General features: G+C 34.4%; 1 protein-coding gene and 1 long non-coding RNA gene across 5 annotated transcripts in view; both read right to left on the reverse strand.

The window, feature by feature from the left end:
* Positions 1-3,384: 3,384 nt before the first annotated feature.
* The window catches only part of LOC141362976 (uncharacterized), a 39,011-nt gene continuing 22,131 nt past the window's right edge, over positions 3,385-20,264 (reverse strand). For 2 of the 4 annotated variants that reach the window (XM_073865364.1, XM_073865367.1), the window contains exons 6-10: positions 13,176-13,487; positions 12,748-13,050; positions 4,324-4,635; positions 3,876-4,217; positions 3,385-3,676 (exon numbers count right to left, since the gene is read on the reverse strand). In XM_073865364.1, coding sequence (XP_073721465.1) covers positions 3,588-3,676; positions 3,876-4,217; positions 4,324-4,635; positions 12,748-13,050; positions 13,176-13,487 — 1,358 coding nt within the window. In that variant the 3' untranslated portion in view covers positions 3,385-3,587. Of the gene's footprint in view, positions 3,677-3,875; positions 4,218-4,323; positions 4,636-12,747; positions 13,051-13,175; positions 13,488-17,663; positions 19,611-19,729; positions 20,036-20,264 lie in introns of those variants that run through there. The other 2 variants (XM_073865365.1, XM_073865366.1) reach the window with 2 other exon arrangements.
* On the reverse strand, positions 13,913-15,402 carry LOC141362982 (uncharacterized). Its single transcript, XR_012368508.1, has 3 exons — positions 15,242-15,402; positions 14,339-14,641; positions 13,913-14,234 (listed from the first exon to the last, which is right to left on the reverse strand). It is a non-coding gene; the product is annotated as an uncharacterized lncRNA (long non-coding RNA).

Consider the following 20,264-nt stretch of genomic DNA (forward strand, 5'->3'; position numbering starts at 1 on the left):
AACTAACAATATACAAAAGTCCCTTTTCATAAACAATGTAATCCCAACACTTTGTTTAAATAATATAAGCTACATGTGACTTTCAATATGAAAATTATGTTCACAAAGCAAAAAAGAGATATAGTTAAAGCAGCAATGTAATATATTTCTCACATTTTCCCCTGTTGATAGAAACTCCCCAGCTAACAGAAAAAGGTTCTAAGAACGTTCCCAAAAACGTTCTGCCAACGTAAAAAGTGTCCCGTTTTCTTGACGTTCTAAGAACGTTTTTGTGTTGTCTCAACGTTAAAGGAATGTTACATTTTACCATTTTTAAATGTTATGAAAATGTCCTGTTTTAATGTTCACACAATGTTTAAAACAACTGTTTATTATATTGACTTGTTTAATTGTTATGTAAATGATAGAGATTGCATTTATTATATTTATTTTTTATATTTATATTATTTTATTATATTTATTATATATTATATATTTATTATATATTATATAACTATTATATATAAGTTTAGATGTTGATGTTATGTTTCATTTTACGTCACCATTATTGTGATTAGTGTTCGTTTTAGTTGGGCTCTTGACCCTTGTCTTTTGCTTGCTAGTTTTTTCCCTGGTTGTGTTAACTTTTTGTTAATACACCACATTTGTTATGAACATGTTAAGTTAGTAGTGTAATTCTGTGGTGTGGTGGTTGGTACATAATGGAAAGAAATCATCCCTAATTAATTTACTAACCAAAAGTTTATTCTCTGTCAATAATGTAAATTAGAAACACCACTTTCACAGCAGTTTATCATTAAGGAGTTTTAGAAACTTTGGGCAAAAAATATCTGCTGTACAACTGGGATGCACAAACATCAAGAATCAGACTATGAATCTCAACCATGGTGACAAAGAAAATTGTAAAAAAAAAAATTATTTATCCATGCTGCAGTGCATGCTGGGAGTCCTGAATGAGATTTGTAATTTGTTGATACCCAGCATGCATTGCAGCATGAAGTTTTTCATGTAATTGTCACCATGATTGAGATTCATAGTCTGATTTTTGATGTTTATACGTCCCAATTAAATAGCGGATATTTTTTGTCCAAAGTTTCTAAAACTCCTTAATGACAAACTGCTGTGAAAGTGCTGGATCTCATTTACATTATTGACAAAAAATTAACTTTTGATTAGTAAATTTATTAAGTGATTATCTTTACAATTATACCAACCACCACAGAATTATATTATTTACTTTACATGTTCATAACAAACGTGGTGTATTAACACAAAGTTAACACAACCAGAGAAAACTAGCAAGCTAAAGTCAAGGGTCAAGAGCCCAACTAAAACAAACACTAATCACAATAATGGTGACTTAAAATGAAACAAAACATCAACATCTAAACCTAATAAGTGAATTGTGTTTTCTACAGCAATTTATTTACTGAACATTCAGAAATAATGTTTTAAAAAATATATAATAAATATAATAAAATAAAATAATATATATATATAATATAATAAAATGCAATGTTTCTCTATCATTTACATAACAATTAAACAAGTCAATATAATAAACAGTTGTTGTTTTAAACATTGTGTGAACATTAAAACATGACATTGTCATAACGTTTAAAAATGGTCAAATGTAACATTCCTCTAACGTTGAGACAACACAAAAACGTTCTTAGAACGTCAAGAAAACTGGACACTTTTAACGTTGGCAGAACGTTTTTGGGAACGTTGGGAACTTTCAGGGAACGTTCTTAGAACTTTTTTCTGTTAGCTGGGTCTGGTTTTAGCACGAGTTACCCTTTTTAAAAGGAGACTTTTCACAGTTTAAGCTATCACTATTTTAACATCAGATCATTCCTTATGTAAGAAAGTAATAAATTGACATAGTGACACAACGTTCCTCAGATGATTATCATTTAAAACTACAGATTAAACGCTGCTATCTAGAATACCAGTTTAAACTCTATACAACTGTATAAACAACCTACAAAATACATGCAATAGCACCAGGGTCCTCTTCTTTGTATTTACAAATGTCACACAATCACACAAAAATTAAAGACTTCAAAAACAGACCCGACCATTTAACCCTTGTGTGGTGTTCATATTTCTGTTACTTAGACAATGTTTGTGGGTCTAGTGGACCCACTGTATTATTTGTATCTTAAACCAATGCAGTCATACAAATTTATGTATGTTTACAGATGATTACTTTAGCCTCATTGCAAGTAATATAGACAGAATTTATGGTTAATATTTGTCATTTACCACTGGTAGAGGACTATATATAGATTAAAGTGCTATTCGATTTTGTGATAATATGAAATAAGAGAAGAAAATTCTATTCTCCCCCAGATGTTTATCTAAAATAAGTATTTTCATCCCTTTTTCATCTCAAATAAGTTTTTCATCACTTTGATGTTTAATTCTTTGAATAGTTTAGTTTGAAATTGTACACATTTGTGTCCGTCTACACAGCACAAGCCCCATCTGAACAGATGCGGTATCATAACACATGATCCACACTGAACACATAACCTGTTCATGTCAGCCTACACAACACATAAGAAGCAGATTTTTACTGTGTAGCTGTGTTGCATATGCATTTCTTACATTTTATAGACGTATACTGTGTCTTCCTGTCCATCTTATGTCCACACACACTGCAGTACAATGTGTTGCTTTTGGCTACAACCTAAAATGATGAAAATGCTTGGATATGAAATTTTACTTTCCCTATTTCTCACTCTCTCACACACACTCATACACACACACACACACACACACACCATAGGTTTTGTGGTAACTCATGGTTTTACAAATAGTAATCATTACACCAGTTTACCATGATTACTACACTTTTACTATAATACAACTATGGTTATTTTTTGTAAGGAATATAATGGTAAAATATATAATGGTTCCTGTTAGACAAAAGGTAAAGTTTTTGGGACAGTGGGGGCAGATAAGTGTTCATGCATGATATATAACATGTTGTATCTTTGCGCTGTTACAGCAAGTGCAGAAGGACAAAACTCTGACATGCATCCATCACATATGTACAGACATATATACAAACACACTCATGCACTCACAGGAGTCCCAGATAAGAGAAAAACAAAGTGAAGTTACATAGCACATTCAATTTTCACTCTCTTATTACCTCCGGGTCCAGTGGACCCGAACACCACATATGTAATATAAATGTGTAGGGTGGGTGTACAGTGTACAGTCATTATAAAGTTGTTTATTTTTATGTTCTTTATAGAAAATGAGCCAAGGCCAATGAATCTGAGGTTGAAACAACAATTAATTGCATAATTTTTCTTTTAGTAAACATTAAAAACGGGTCCCACAGACCCGAACACCACACAAGGGTTAAATTATAAAGCATTATTATAGGCTTACCATTGGGTAAGGTAAGGACATTTTGAACACAATTTTTGTTACTTTTATCAGTAAAAAAATTTTATGGATTGCAACATTAAAATGAGAATTTCCAAAATTTCACAAGAGTTCAATGAACTCCAGAGCTTTCACTTTTCTGGCTATTTGAAAGTGTTGAATAAACAGACAACATACAACTGCTACTGTTGTGAGGTTTGTATGGGAATTAAAGGAATTCCCTCTGACACTTCCTCTATATGATCCGCCGCCCCGGCTCTTTCTCGATTACCTTTGAGAAAACAAAATAAAAATTACAAACAGTGTTGATATTTCATCTTTTTATAAACTGCATTGAATTGACATCTGCATGCATTCATTTCCAATGCAGTGAAGAAAAATTAATGTCAATAAAAACCTAAATGTAACTTAAGTTGGTCTAAGTTTGTGTTGTTTATTTCTGAGTTATTGTGAAAGATTTAATATCTCACCACGGAAAGACACTCTGTATTTCTTGAATTTGGTTTCTTTGTTGCTGATGATGAGTAGTTTATAAAGTCCTCTGTGTTTACTGTTAATGTTTTTGATGGTGAGAGATCCAGTCTGATCCAGCTCAAGTTTGTCTTTGAATCTTCCATCAGCACCATCATAAAGCATCTTGTTCTCATCAACAACATTAAAAAACAGGACATTCCTCTTCTTTGAATCAGCTTTAGCTATGAGATTGTTTTCAGGTCCAAACATCCACAGTATCATCACATCATCACTCTGCATGTCAGTAAGATCAGTGTGTAGTGTGACAGATTCTCCCTCCATCACTGACTCCAGTTTCTCTTTATTTCATCACAGCAACACAAAATTACAGATACACATAAACATTAAAACAGACTTGAAAAAGATCAACTTTATCAATCACATTCATAGATTCATATGACTCACCGTTTACGATAATCATGAATCTCCTGTAGGTGCTGTCTGAGCTGCTGTTGATCTGCAGTTTATAAACATCTGAATGTCCTCTGCTGATGTTTGTGATGGTCAGATCTCCATTCTGTTCATTCAGTGTCAGTCTGTCTCTGAATCTCTCATCATTACCATCATATACAGACATCTTACCACTGGCTCGGTTGATTTCAGCAATACGGGTGTTTTTATTTCCAAACGTCCACAGCATCTGATGGTCTTTCTTTAGCTTGGAGACTCCAGTTTGTAGAGTGACAGAATCACCCGCTGTATGTTTTAATGTATTGACTGCATGTGTATGAATACAAAAGAACATTGGTGAAGGTGAACATCTCGTACTGATACACAGCAAAATCCCCATAGTTAAATGAACACTTTTGGGTATATTGTCCAAATCTTACAGGGTGTTAAAAAGTAACACTGAAGCAGAGTTAAAAGCTGCAATCTGTAACTTTATCCTCTATATCACCATCTTTGTTTGGAACCAAAAATTGCATTTTACATCTTACTTGTAAAGTAAGGCTGTTTTATAGAAAGTCACAATTATGGTGATCAATGTTTGTTTTAGTTGGACTTGACTCTTTAGATCCCGGGCCACATCAGCATTACGGTTGCTCTCAAAGGGCCGGTTGTATTTGAAGAACTGTATGAATGTACCAACCCTTTTATTACTGTACATTGCATAATTTTCTCTGCATTTGCTTACTATTGGTTTTGTTAATAACTCAATTAATACCTAGCTTTGAACGTAGAAGCCCAGGCAAATAATGACAAAGTATATAGAGTACAACTATTCTACAGATTATTTTAAAAATAATTGTGGTGACAAAAACACGTTTTATGTGAGTACACTCAAAATGTTCTGTTATCCTTCATTGTGCAGGTAAGAAAATGAGAGGCATTTTAAGATACTAATAAAGAGTTTTACAATCTCCACCATAATATGCATTTATTAGACACATATACTCTAGCTTGCCATTTCTTGCCCTCTTTGCAAAAAAGCTGTGATTTTTTTTACCTGGCTTTATCTGATTGACTGCGTCTCATGAGTTCAGTGTTGTAGGCTACAGATGAATAGTTTCAATCGTTTAGTAAAAGTATTCGGTTCAGATGAGTCATTAGTTCGCGTATTTAGCGGGAATAGACTCGTTGTAAACTAATCCCAGCTGGACATCGTGAAACATTTCTGTACACGAGACGGAAAACATTTTCCCGCTGGATGCGTGTGAGCGTGGACGAGAGAGGGAGAGAAAGCACGAGCAGATACTGTCCGTTTCCATATGCGGAGGTCGCATATGCAGCGTCATAAAGCCTGGTTTATTTAAGTTAACTGACCATTACATTCACAAGTCATACGCATATTACAACTATTTACTATAAATGAAGAAAATATTCAACTTTATAATTGTTAATATTCTGAAACAAGACAGTCTTGATGACGTATGCAGCCTGGAAATGCGAGCTCCGCAGGCTGCAGCCTCCGCATTAAGACACGGCCACTCTAGTAGTGCACGTGTGCGGGCCGCTCGTTCTCTCTCCTGCAATCATCAACATTATTATAGTTTTAGTGGCTGCTAAAAAAATGTATGTAGGAAATAACCTGCAAAAAATAAAACTTATAATAACAATAAAATAATTTGTAGACTCTGGCGGGCCACATAATTAACATAATCTGTAAACTCTCGCGGGCCAGATGAAATGAGGGGGTGGGCCAGATTTGGCCCGTGGGCCTTGAGTTTGACACCCCTGCTTTAGATTATTCGTTTTTTTCTAATTGCTATAACTTTGTGTGTTTAAAACATGTTTGTTATGGCAAAGAAAATGCAACAGTCCAATTCTATGGTTGTGGTTAATAAATAAAGTCTAATCATCTAGAAAATCTATGTATTAATTTACTGTTTGCACATTCATCAGAATTACAATTTTTTTGTCAATAATGTGATACTACAATATGAGATCCTGCACTTTCATAGCAGTTTGTCATTCTAAAGAAAGTTTTAACACTGACACCACTGTAAGCACTGTATTATGTAGACACAAAACATAAAACCACAGAGTATGAATCGCAACAATAGTGCCAATAAAATGAAAACTTTATGCTGCAATATATGCTGGATATCAACTAATTACAAATTTCATCCAGAACTCACAGAATGCACTGCAAATGAATAAATGACAAAAAATGTTACTATCTTCTTGTCACCATTTTCTTGTCTGATTCTTGATGTCTGTGTGCCTAATTTACACAATGGTTATTTTTATGTGTTTTATGTTTTTAAATCCTTCAGATTGACAAACTGCTATGAAAGTTGTGGACCTTGCACTGCAGTATCACATTGTTTATTAACAGAAAAGGAAAGTCATAGTTGTAGTAGCTAAAAATCAAGGTAGGAGTCAAGAATCAATTCCAACTAAAGCAAACGCTGATCACCATAATGGTGTTTTTAAATGAAACATCCGACAACTGTACCTAAAATCTATACCTAAAATAACTATACAAGATGTAAAATGGTTTTAAACAGAGATGGCGATAGAGAGGATAAAGTTACAGACTGCTATGAAACTTGTGGAGCTTGCACTGCAGTATCACATTATTAACAGAAAAGGAAAGTGAAGAAACACTAAATTTGTAAATCAGTACTAACATACTAATTATGTACTAACCACACCAAATAATTGCTCTATTCTCTATAACATGTCTTAATCACAAAAAGTTGTAGTACCTAAAAAAACAAGGTAGGAGTCAAGAATCAAGTCCAACTAAAGCAAACGCTGATCACCATAATGGTGTCTTTAAATGAAACAGCCGACATCTATACCTAAAATCTATACCTAAAATAACTATACAAGATGTAAAATGGCTTTAAACAGAGATGGCGATAGAGAGGATAAAGTTACAGACTGCTATGAAACTTGTGGAGCTTGCACTGCAGTATCACATTATTAACAGAAAAGGAAAGTGAAGAAACACTAAATGTATAAATCAGTACTAACATACTAATCATGTACTAACCACACCAAATAATTGCTCTATTCTCTATAACATGTCTTAATCACAAAAAGTTGTAGTACCTAAAAAAACAAGGTAGGAGTCAAGAATCAAGTCCAACTAAAGCAAACGCTGATCACCATAATGGTGTCTTTAAATTAAACAGCCGACATCTATACCTAAAATCTATACCTAAAATAACTATACAAGATGTAAAATGGCTTTAAACAGAGATGGCGATAGAGAGGATAAAGTTACAGACTGCTATAAAACTTGTGGAGCTTGCACTGCAGTATCACATTATTAACAGAAAAGGAAAGTGAGGAAACACTAAATTTGTAAATCAGTACTAACATACTAATTATGTACTAACCACACCAAATAATTGCTATATTCTCTATAACATGTCTTAATCACAAAAAGTTGTAGTACCTAAAAAAACAAGGTGGGAGTCAAGAATCAAGTCCAACTAAAGCAAACGCTGATCACCATAATGATGTCTTTAAATGAAACAGCCAACATCTATACCTAAAATCTATACCTAAAATAACTATACAAGATGTAAAATACTCCAATCCTTCAGATTGACAAATTGCTATGAAACTTGTGGAGCTTGAACTGCAGTATCACATTATTAACAGAAAAAAAGTGAAGAAACACTAAATTTATAAATCAGTACTAACATACTAATCATGTCCTAAACACGCCAAAAAATTGCTCTATTCTCCATAACATGTCTTAATCACAAAAAGTTGTAGTACCTAAAAAAACAAGGTAGGAGTCAAGAATCAATTCCAACTAAAGCAAACACTGATCACCATAATGTTGTCTTTAAATGAAACAGCTGACATCTATACCTAAAATCTATACCTAAAATCTATACCTAAAATAACTATACAAGATGTAAAATACTCCAATCCTTCAGATTGACAAATTGCTATGAAACTTGTGGAGCTTGCACTGCAGTATCACATTATTAACAGAAAAAAGTGAGGAAACACTAAATTTATAAATCAGTACTAACATACTAATTATGTACTAACCACACCAAATAATTGCTCTATTCTCTATAACATGTCTTAATCACAAAAAGTTGTAGTACCTAAAAAAACAAGGTAGGAGTCAAGAATCTAGTCCAACTAAAGCAAACGCTGATCACCATAATGGTGTCTTTAAATGAAACAGCTGACATCTATACCTAAAATAACTATACAAGATGTAAAATACTCCAATCCTTCAGATTGACAAATTGCTATGAAACTTGTGGAGCTTACACTGCAGTATCACATTATTAACCGAAAAGGAAAGTGAAGAAACACTAAATTTGCAAATCAGTACTAACATATCATGTCCTAACCACACCAAATAATTGCTCTATTCTCCATAACATGTCTTAATCACAAAAAGTTGTAGTACCTAAAAAAACAAGGTAGGAGTCAAGAATCAAGTCCAACTAAAGCAAACACTGATCACCATAATGTTGTCTTTAAATGAAACAGCTGACATCTATACCTAAAATCTATACCTAAAATCTATACCTAAAATAACTATACAAGATGTAAAATACTCCAATCCTTCAGATTGACAAATTGCTATGAAACTTGTGGAGCTTGCACTGCAGTATCACATTATTAACAGAAAAAAGTGAGGAAACACTAAATTTATAAATCAGTACTAACATACTAATTATGTACTAACCACACCAAATAATTGCTCTATTCTCTATAACATGTCTTAATCACAAAAAGTTGTAGTACCTAAAAAAACAAGGTAGGAGTCAAGAATCTAGTCCAACTAAAGCAAACGCTGATCACCATAATGGTGTCTTTAAATGAAACAGCTGACATCTATACCTAAAATAACTATACAAGATGTAAAATACTCCAATCCTTCAGATTGACAAATTGCTATGAAACTTGTGGAGCTTACACTGCAGTATCACATTATTAACCGAAAAGGAAAGTGAAGAAACACTAAATTTATAAATCAGTATTAACATACTAATTATGTACTAACCACACCAAATAATCACTCAATTCTCTATAACATGTCTTAATCACAAAAAGTTGTAGTAGCTAAAAAACAAGGTAAGAGTCAAGAATCAAGTCCAACTAAAGCAAACACTGATCACTAAAATGGTCTCTTTAAATGAAACAGCCGACATCTATACCTAAAATAACTCTACAAGATGTAAAATGGCTTCAAACAGAGATGGCGATAGACGGGATAAAGTTACAGACTGCTTCGGTGATACTTTTAAACACTCTTTTTAAGATTGGGACAATACCCAGGAGTGTTCATTAACTCTGGGGATTTTGTTATGTATTAATATTAATATAAAAAGATTTGAGCTACTCCAATCCTTCAGATTGACAAACTGCTATGAAAGTTGTGGAGCTTGCACTGCAGTATCACATTATTAACAGAAAAGGAAAGTGAGGAAACACTAAATTTGTAAATCAGTACTAACATACTAATCATGTCCTAACCACGTCAAATAATTGCTCTATTCTCTATAACATGTCTTAATCACAAAAAGTTGTAGTACCTAAAAAAACAAGGTAGGAGTCAAGAATCAAGTCCAACTAAAGCAAACGCTGATCACCATAATGGTGTCTTTAAATGAAACAGCCGACATCTATACCTAAAATCTATACCTAAAATAACTATACAAGATGTAAAATACTCCAATCCTTCAGATTGACAAATTGCTATGAAACTTGTGGACCTTGCACTGCAGTATCAAATTATTAACAGAAAAGGAAAGTGAAGAAACACTACATTTATAAATCAGTATTAACATACTAATTATGTACTAACCACACCAAATAATCACTCTATTCTCTATAACATGTCTTAATCACAAAAAGTTGTAGTAGCTAAAAAAAACAAAGTAGGAGTCAAGAATCAAGTCCAACTAAATCAAACGCTGATCACCATAATGGTCTCTTTAAATGAAACAGCCGACATCTATACCTAAAATAACTCTACAAGATGTAAAATGGCTTCAAACAGAGATGGCGATAGACAGGATAAAGTTACAGACTGCTTCGGTGATACTTTTAAACACTCTTTTTAAGATTAGGACAATACCCAGGAGTGTTCATTAACTCTGGGGATTTTGTTATGTATTAATATTAATATAAAAAGATTTGAGCTACTCCAATCCTTCAGATTGACAAACTGCTATGAAAGTTGTGGACCTTGCACTGCAGTATCACATTATTAACAGAAAAGGAAAGTGAGGAAACACTAAATTTGTAAATCAGTACTAACATACTAATTATGTCCTAACCACGCCAAATAATTGCTCTATTCTCTATAACAGGGGTCTCCAACACGTCGCTCGCGAGCTACTGGTAGCTCGTGTCTTAATTGCAGGTAGCTCGCTCGTGGGTTTATTTATTTATTTTCTGTGGTTATGGCGCATTTGGATGTCTGGTTAAGTGCCTGTGGTACTAAAAACTGGGTGCGTGTTTGACATAGCGTTGTAGACCGGCGTATCATATGACATCAGTAATTTAACATGTATGATCCAAAAACAAACAGATAAGTCCGTGCCACAGCGACCGGCCGATTCGCGCAACGCTGTGAAGCCCGCGTCACGGCAACCGGACGATCCGCGTGACGCTTTGAAGCCGAACACACCTCGAGTCGAGGCACTATGGTTAAAAAGGATGCCGTGATTTTCGGATTCACTTTTGGTAAAACGAAAATACAGTCATCGTCACAAGTTCAATATCATAAACATCAAATGTCAAGAAATAGAGAGCCATACGAGCATTACATCTTGACTAAGAACAGGTCAGAGGATGACATGACACAGCTAACGTTAATCGCTAAAATGATAGCAAAAGACTTAAGGCTGGTTAAATATTATGGCGCTTGTGCTTTGACTGGACGTGTTTAAAAGCGTGCTGATGATGCGCATCCACAACAGGAGTTAAACTTTCTCTCCTGTACATAACTTAGTTTAAGTCTTGCATTTTGTGCAGATGCACGTTGTATAATACATTTATGTTGTATAAGGCTTAATATTATGTAGAGTGCGTCATACAGTATATAAAGCGCATCAGTTTGTGTTTATTAACCCTTTAGTTTCACTTCATCACGCAACTTTTCCTGTTAAAGGTTTCTGTTAAAAAATCTATTTCATTAATAATCATAATAAAATGTGATCATTTTTCTGTCGCAGTTTCTTCAAAACTAAGTTTTATTTGAGTGTTTTTACAATGGATTACAATGGATTAACTGAGGGCGGGGCAATGAAAAGGGCATCTCGTTTTTCAGACCTATGGATTCATCGAAATGAAAAAATGACACACATGCACATCCCTATATGAATCCAAAATACTATATGTATGTTTGGATCATCTTTCTAAATCTGATCTTTAATAAATGTTTTTTATTCAAAAATGTTTTTTTTTTTTGAAGAATCCATATCTAAGAGGTGATAGAAAGTATAAATAAAGACAACATGAAAGTTTTTTTGTTGTTGTTTCTTAAAAGGATCTGTTCTTTCATTTGACGTATGTTTATGTTTAAAGAAAAGCATTTTCTGGAAGGTATTAAAATTTTGTGAAAAATATAAAAAAAAATGCTGGCACTGGCTGGCAACTTAAAAAAATGCTGTAGGGGAAAGAGTTCAAATAATCACTCTATTCTCTATAACATGTCTTAATCACAAAAAGTTGTAGTAGCTAAAAAAAACAAGGTAGGAGTCAAGAATCAAGTCCAACTAAATCAAACGCTGATTACCATAATGGTCTCTTTAAATGAAACAGCCGACATCTATACCTAAAATAACTCTACAAGATGTAAAATGGCTTCAAACAGAGATGGCGATAGACAGGATAAAGTTACAGACTGCTTCGATGGTACTTTTAAACACTCTTTTTAAGATTGGGACAATACCCAGGAGTGTTCATTTAAAGCAACACTATGTAGTTTCCATGGAAAAATTACTTACAGCTCCCCCATGTGGTTGAAAAGCACAGTGTCAGAGACTCTTCTGCAGGCAGGGGGAGGGGCGGGTCTGTGTTTCCTACCCTCCACCGCCACTTTCAGAGTGTGCTTGTAGCAGCTAGGAGGCTGCTCAGGTTGCAGCAACAGTACAATTTGTCCAGTTAGTCAAGGTAGGAGTCGAGAATCAAGTCTAACTAAAGCCAACACGGATCACCATAATGGTGTCTTTAAATGAAACAGCCAACATCTATGCCTAAAAGAACTCTACAAGATGTAAATGGTTTCAAACAGAGATGCGATAGAGAGGATAAAGTTACAGACTCTGTCGGTGATACTTTTAAACACTCTTTTTAAAATTGGGACAATATATATACCAGGAATGTTCATTTAACGCTGAGGGTTTTGTTATGTATTAATATTACTATAAAAAGATTTGAGCTACTCACACCAGACGAGAACATTGAATTTCTTATATGAAGTTGTATTTCTGTTCTTAATCTGTAATTCATAATTTCCAGTTTCTGAGTGTTTAATGTTTGTGATGGTGAGAGATCCAGTCTGATGGTCCAGTGCCAGTCTGTTTCCGAATATCTCACAGTTTATTGAGATCTCATCATCGCTCTTTCCATTTTTTACAGCTATGATGGCATCTTTAGCTTCAGATCTCCACTGTATCTGATCATCATCCTGTAGTTCAGAAATGCCGCTCTGTAGTTCGACAGACTCTCCTTCTGTAACCTTTAGTGTGTCTACGTTATATCACACAGAAATGGATGAAACGCTGATTCGATAAACAATCTGTACATGTACAACTAAACACTGCTTTAAAACACTCCTAAGATCATTATAGCATTGAAATATTTGATCTTCTCACCTCGGACAACAACTTTAAATCTCTTTGATTTAGTGATTCTGGTTCTTCTGGTGATCTCCAGGTGATAATCTCCAGAGATCCTGATTCTGACATCATTGACGGTAAGATCTCCAGTCTTCTTATCCAGATGAAGTTTGTTTTTGAATCTCTCATCATCACCATATGGGACATCATTGGTCCTTTGGATCTGAGCGATAATGGGACCTTTGGCTCCGAACCTCCATATTATTTTCTGATCGTCTTGTATTTCAGTGATCCCAGTTTTCAATATGGCAGAATTTCCCTCCATTACTGACACGGTCTTCATTTCATCTGTCTCAGACAAACAGAAAACATACAAGAACAGTTTTAGAAATATCATATGAATCTCACAAGACTGAAATACTTTTATGTTGCTAAATTGTTTCCTAAAAATTAGTACCCTTCAGGAAATTACCCTTTGAATTAGACAATCATGTACATCTCCTCTACTATACAAAATCTCAATCATATTCAATCATCTGTAGATTACACCAGTTACCTTTGAGTTGAGAGTATTTCCGCTTATATCCAATAGCTATAGCCAATATTATAGCTCCCAGTACGGGCAACAGGACAGCAGCACATATATAATGCAGACAGTTCTGGTTCTGCAGCGGCTATAAAGACAACATTAATGCCCGACAGTTAACTTCAATGTATTTGTCATGGAAAATCGTGAATGTTAATATTATAAATAACTTCAGTCATCAGGAAACTTACCCACAAACACATTGTATCTCTTGTATATGGTTTCTTTGATGTTGGAGATCTGTAGTTGATAAACTCCTGTGTTTATATTTTTGAGATCTTTGATGGTGAGAGATCCAGTCTGATGATCCACATGAAGTCTGTCTCTGTATCTCTCATCAAAATCATATGAGATGCTATGATTTATGATGATTTCAGCTAGACGAACGTCTGGATTTGAAGGTCCAAACATCCACATCATTAGATTGTGTTTCTTTATTTCAGTCACTCCAGTGTTTAATGTGACCGAATCTCCTTCTCTTTTGTTTTCTACTCCAGCAAAAAATACATCTGGAAAAAACGCAGATATTCAGATTTCCACATTTATTTTATGACACTAAAATATTAAAAACAGGGACTGTAAATAAGAAAATACTTTGCTAGTTATCACTCACCCTGTACATTAAGACTGAATGTTTTGATTAAGGTTTCATTTGTGATTATTTTTTGTTGATAGGGTCCAGCGTGTTTGGTTCTGATATCGTTGATAGTGAGAGATCCAGTCTGATTGTTCAACTGAAGTCTGTCTTCAAATATCCCATCATCAGTATCATACAAAATAATATTTCCTTCATTCATTTTAGCTATAATAGCATCTCTGTATAACCATATCAGATAAACTTTACGCATGTCAGTAAGTCCAGTTTTAAATGAGACTACATTTCCCTCCAGCACTGAAACTTCCACACCATACACAGCTGAAAAACAAAGACAGATATTCAGCTTTCACCTGTGTTATGTAATGAAGCAATAATCTATCAGAGTCCTTGCAGTGATTTTACCACAGTTAAACTGTTTACCTCAGTTTTTAATGTTAAATGGTTTGTGGGTGCACAAGTGTGGATTTATAAATGTTTTTTTTTCTCTTCAACTCAGAATTTCAGGTTGGTAAAGTACAAGAAAATCATTTTAAAATGCAACAATATATCAATAAACTATATCATTAGATGCAACATTGCACAAACATTATATATACAATGTAACAGGTGGTTATAACACAGCTTACTATTACCAATGACAATACAGTTGAGTGTTACCTTAAAGGACAACATTTTATGACAAATTTATATTTAATGCTAATGCTAATGCATTCTTTCAGTTAGTAGTGACTATGGCACACCCAGATTTAATGGTTGCATCTGTCATTCATAGATTAGGATAACTTGAGGAACTAACCAAGTTTATAAAGAAATAAAGTGTATTTTTTGTGATTTGTTACATTAAACTTACTTTCTTACTTTGTCATGCAAGAAATGCAAAGTGAAAGCAAAAGTAAGAGAAAACAAAAACAAACTTACCATTTAAACGTAACAAGAAGATGAAAAACAACAACAGCTCCTTCATAATGCTGTGAAATTCAAAGAAATCCCTGTGAGAAAATGACTGAGTGAACATATTAAAGAGCTCTCATTTGACACGCGACATTATAAAGTTACTGTAATCCAGGAAATGGAGCACAGAAAATCTGGCAGGCTAATAATAGCAAAAAGCCTGAGGCGGTTTTGACAAAACTAAAACCAACTGACACCAATTAGAAATCTCATGTTGACTGAGGTTTACTTGTGATTTCAATAGAATCGCTGTGTTTACTGTACAAGTATATACTATATCCTACTATATTTTACTATTTTCTATGTTCTAAATTATTTGAAAAAATAAGCTTCTCTGCTCCTAGCCTTTAAAGGAAAACACCACTGTTTTTCAAATTATTAACTATATTCTTATCTCAACTTAGGCTAATTAATAAATCCCTATCTTTATCAATGCGTGCACTTAATCTTTGTACGGCACGTCGTAAATGTGTTAGCATTTAGCCTAGCCCCATTCATTCCTTAGGATCCAAACAGGGATGAATTTAGAAGCCACCAAACACTTCCATGTTTTCCCTATTTAAAGACTGTTAGTTACACGAGTAAGCATGGTGGCACAAAATAAAACGTGGGGATGTTTAAGCGAATAAAAAATGAGATCTAGATTGTATGGCGGAAGAGCACTTACAGTAGTTTGCAACACTTCCACCTCAGCGCACAGTAACATTATCACTCCTGTGAAATCCCCCTAGGTCGAAGTTCTGCAAACTAAGTGCTTTTTAATATCGCAGTCCAGACAGCACAGAAGAAACATGTCCGACCCATCTATTACAATTATTACGTTAAAGGGAGAGCTTCACATGCATCATATTCATACACAAGTAATACACACATCTCTGCAATAAATGAACATTTAAGATTTGTTTCTAGATCGTCTTGAATGTGAAAGAAGTGCAATGTTCCCACATATGTGGGTTTCATTGTCAGACAGAGGGTTATTTGCATTTTTTTTTAATTATTTAATACTGTTCTTTAGAGGAGGATATTGTTTGTACATCATCTAACCATCCTTATATTATTGATTGAGATATATATTTTTGAAAGAGCTACACAATTTAGACAACAGCAGCGCGGGGAGGAAGACAGTTTTGTTTTTAACTTTATTTTAAACCTTAAGTTTCATGCTAAAAAAGCCTTGACAAACACCTTAGTATCAATATTTTTTATATGAGAAAATATCTGTAGCCTACTTTACGATCAGTCCACCCACCCTTAGCCAAACGAAATCTGCATCTCAAAATGCAAACTGTTGTTACAGCTGAGGTAAATACAAGAAAACTTAATTTTTGTGAATATGATATCTTAATGAAATAATAAAAAAACAAATAAGCTCGAAAGTTTAAAAGCTTGTGAAGTGAGAAGTGAAACTTGCCGTTTGTAAGTTAACAGACATCTGCCACATTCGATTTTAATCCAAATATTAACCACAAGCTAAGATTTTCCACTCTAGTCATAAACAGTTGGAGTTCCTGTGTTTATTATTATCTGAGATGTGAACCAAGAGAACATTCTTCCCATTTTTTAAGTTATAGCAAAACAAAGTTGGTGATAGTTTGGATTTATATTTTCAGCTATGCCATATCTTGGCTAGATGTGACAGCTAACTTCCACATGTGGCCTGTATGTACATTCTATCTGGGTTAATCAAAACTCATCCAAACTCTTCACAAAAGTATCTGTCCGACCCTGTGTGTAACTACTGCAGCGGCGTGTATTACGCGGGGGACTCGGAGGACATGTCCCACCCACTTTTTATAAAAAGTAAATTTTTTATTAGAGAGTTGTGTTCACATCATGTTGAGGTTTTAATTGAGCAATGTATATAAATGCAGAATGATTTAAAATTCAAAGAGACAAGATTTCACGTTTTATGGCCAACAGTCACTCATTTGTAGCGTCATTATCACACGCCCCAGCTCGTATCCACAGTCTCGCGCTCTATCCAACATTCTTAGGCCCTGTCCCAAATGGCGCACTTCTTGTGGACTTTCAGATCTTGTGGCCTTAAATTGCGCATGATCGCTTAGTCTACGAGTCCGTAGGCTTTCCCATCTGTCATTTTTACGCTTTGAAGTGTGCTCATCAGCGCCTCCTTTGCCCCCTTGATGCGGTCTTCAACAAAGCCTATATTTTGACACGTTAGCTTTTATTTATACTATTTCGGTATTCATACCTTTATTCACATATTAAGGTGTTGTAGTAGATAAGGCAGTCAGTGGATTTTTTTATAGTTCAGCAGCTCCATCTAGTGTAAACATTGAAAACACACTGATAACTTTTTCATATAGCTATACTCATGTGACAACACATCGATTTAATTCAATAAACCAGCATCCTCATTTTGTCTGGATTAATTCATTTATTATAAAAACATGCATTTGACATATAGACACTGACCTGAGAACAGCACCTCTATTATTAACACATATCACTTTACTGTGGGTACAAATACATGCAAACTGTATATATTTTATAGTGGTTTAATATGTGTAAATGTGCAAAATGTCAACAATATAAAAATATGAGTACAAAAGTCCCTTTTCACAAACAATTAGTTAGTTCATTTAAATAATGTTAGATACATGTGACTTTCAATATGAAAATTATGTTCACAAAACAAAATACAGATATAGTTAGCATTGTGTGCCGTATGCATTTTAAAATTGAGAGGTGAGCTGTTGCTATTCACAATCTTACCTCTAGATGTTGCTAAAATTTACATACACCGCCTATATATCGGAAACACCATCATTTTGCAATACATTTTTAAAGAAACTAACCCTAAAAAGCATATATCCGATAAGTAAAAAAGTAATATATATATATGTCACATTTGTTTCCTGCTGATATAAGTTCTTGTTTTGGCACGAGTTCCCCTTTTTAACAGGAGACTTTTCAAAGTTTGAGCTTTCACTGTTTTAACATCAGATCACTCCTTATGTAAGAAAGTAATACATTTACTGTATATGTTTACACAATGTCCCTCAGATGATTATCATTTAAAACGATAACGATTTAACACTGCTAACTAGATGACCAGTATGATGATTTTGCCGATAGCGATAATGGAAAATACCTTACAAATAAATAGAAGAAACCTATTTATTAAATTGCCTAAAGTAAATCCCAAACCCAAGAGAGAATGGTACAAAAAATTAGGAAACCAAACATAAAACGACAGATGCACCGTATTAAGTAAACGGGGAGGACTGGTGTATCATATTCATGCAAAATTGTATTGCACAACTTTTTATCATTCATATAACATGAATGTAATGCTTTGATTATACTGGCAAATGAATGAAAGTGTTAAATGTTTCTGTTTCTTCTTCTCTCATGAGTTCAGCATCACATTGTGCCCGTACACACTGCATATTAATTTGGTTGCACTTCACCTTTTAATGCTTAATCCAGTTCTGTACACACAAAGTTCAGTCATTTACAGGACTGACAACTGCATTCTACAACCGAATTAACTCCCGCAAAATGCAGGTAGTGACAACCGAATTGAACCAAACTGAACAACTAGTAGTTAATAAAGTGTTTTAACGTGCACCATAGACATGAAAGGTCTCTCTTCTAAAAAAAAATAAATGCCTAGAAGGGGAAAAAGTCTTCTGTATGTGCGGTTCAGAAAATGACGTGGCGTTTGCTGACTAGTGTTGCCAGATCTTGCACTAAAAACAGCGAACAAGAAAAATCCAATATAAAAACCAAAATAAATCCAAATGCTTTACCTCAAAGATCAAAATATTGGCACTGACAGTTTCTCACTTTATTAACACAAAAAACTTGATTGCTTGATGAGCCAAAAGCCACAAACGGTTAAGTGTTTAACCAAATGGACCTGGCAACACTGCAAGACAGCTTGTGGGCAGCATCAAAAATGCCTACAATGCACAACACAGAGACTGAGGTTTATTGCAAAACATAAGCCTGTTAAATCATTTTGGTCAAAGCTGTGAGTGAGTCTTGTTCCATACAGACATGAAGGGTCACTGTCCTGCAAAGTTTAGCTCCAACCCTAATCAAACAAACCTGAAAAATCTAATCAAAGGCTGCTGGGTGACTTGGAAATGGCATTCATGTGGGTGTGATTATGGTTGGAGCTAAACTTTGCATGAATGCCCACCCCTGCTTTACACTGACAGCTGCTCTGTTGTATTATAACTGTGCATATAGTGTTGGTATAAATAGACAACATACTACAGCTGCTGTTGTGAGGTTCGTATGGGAAGTAAAGGAATCACCTCTGACACCATCTCTATATGACCTGCCGTTCCGTCTCTTTCTCGACCTGTGAGAAAACAAAATAAAAATCACAGCCTTCATCTTTTTATATAACTTTTTTTATAAATATAAAGCATGTTTTTGTTGTTTATTTTTGAGTTATTGTGAAAGATTTTAATATCTCACCACGGAGAGAAACTCTGTATCTCTTGTATTTGGTTTCTTTGTTGCTGATGATCTGTAATTTATAAAGTCCTGTGAGTTTACTGGTAATGCCTGTGATGGTGAGAGATCCAGTCTGATCCAGATCGAGTTTGTCTTTGAATCTTTCATCAGCACCACCATAAAGCATCTTCTTGTTTAAATCAGCTTTAGCTATGAGACTTTCTTCAGGTCCAAACATCCACTGTATCATCACATCATCATTCTGTTTGTCAGTAAGATCAGTGTGTAGTGTGACAGATTCTCCCTCCATCACTGACTCCAGTTTCTCTTTATTTCATCCCAGCAAGACAAATAAAAATACAGATAAACGTGAACATTAAGACGATGAAAATGATCAACTTCAATAGTCATGAGTCCCTTTCACACATACAGTCTTTACTGGTAATTTACTGGTAAATTGCAGTTAACATGTCATGTGTGAACAGAACCTTTCCGGTAAATCAGTGCTCCCAATTTACCAGTAAGACAGGTTGTAAGATTAACGGTAATTTGCCGG

This window comes from Misgurnus anguillicaudatus, unplaced genomic scaffold (genome assembly GCF_027580225.2).
Source record: "Misgurnus anguillicaudatus unplaced genomic scaffold, ASM2758022v2 HiC_scaffold_31, whole genome shotgun sequence".
Classification (NCBI taxonomy): domain Eukaryota; kingdom Metazoa; phylum Chordata; class Actinopteri; order Cypriniformes; family Cobitidae; genus Misgurnus; species Misgurnus anguillicaudatus.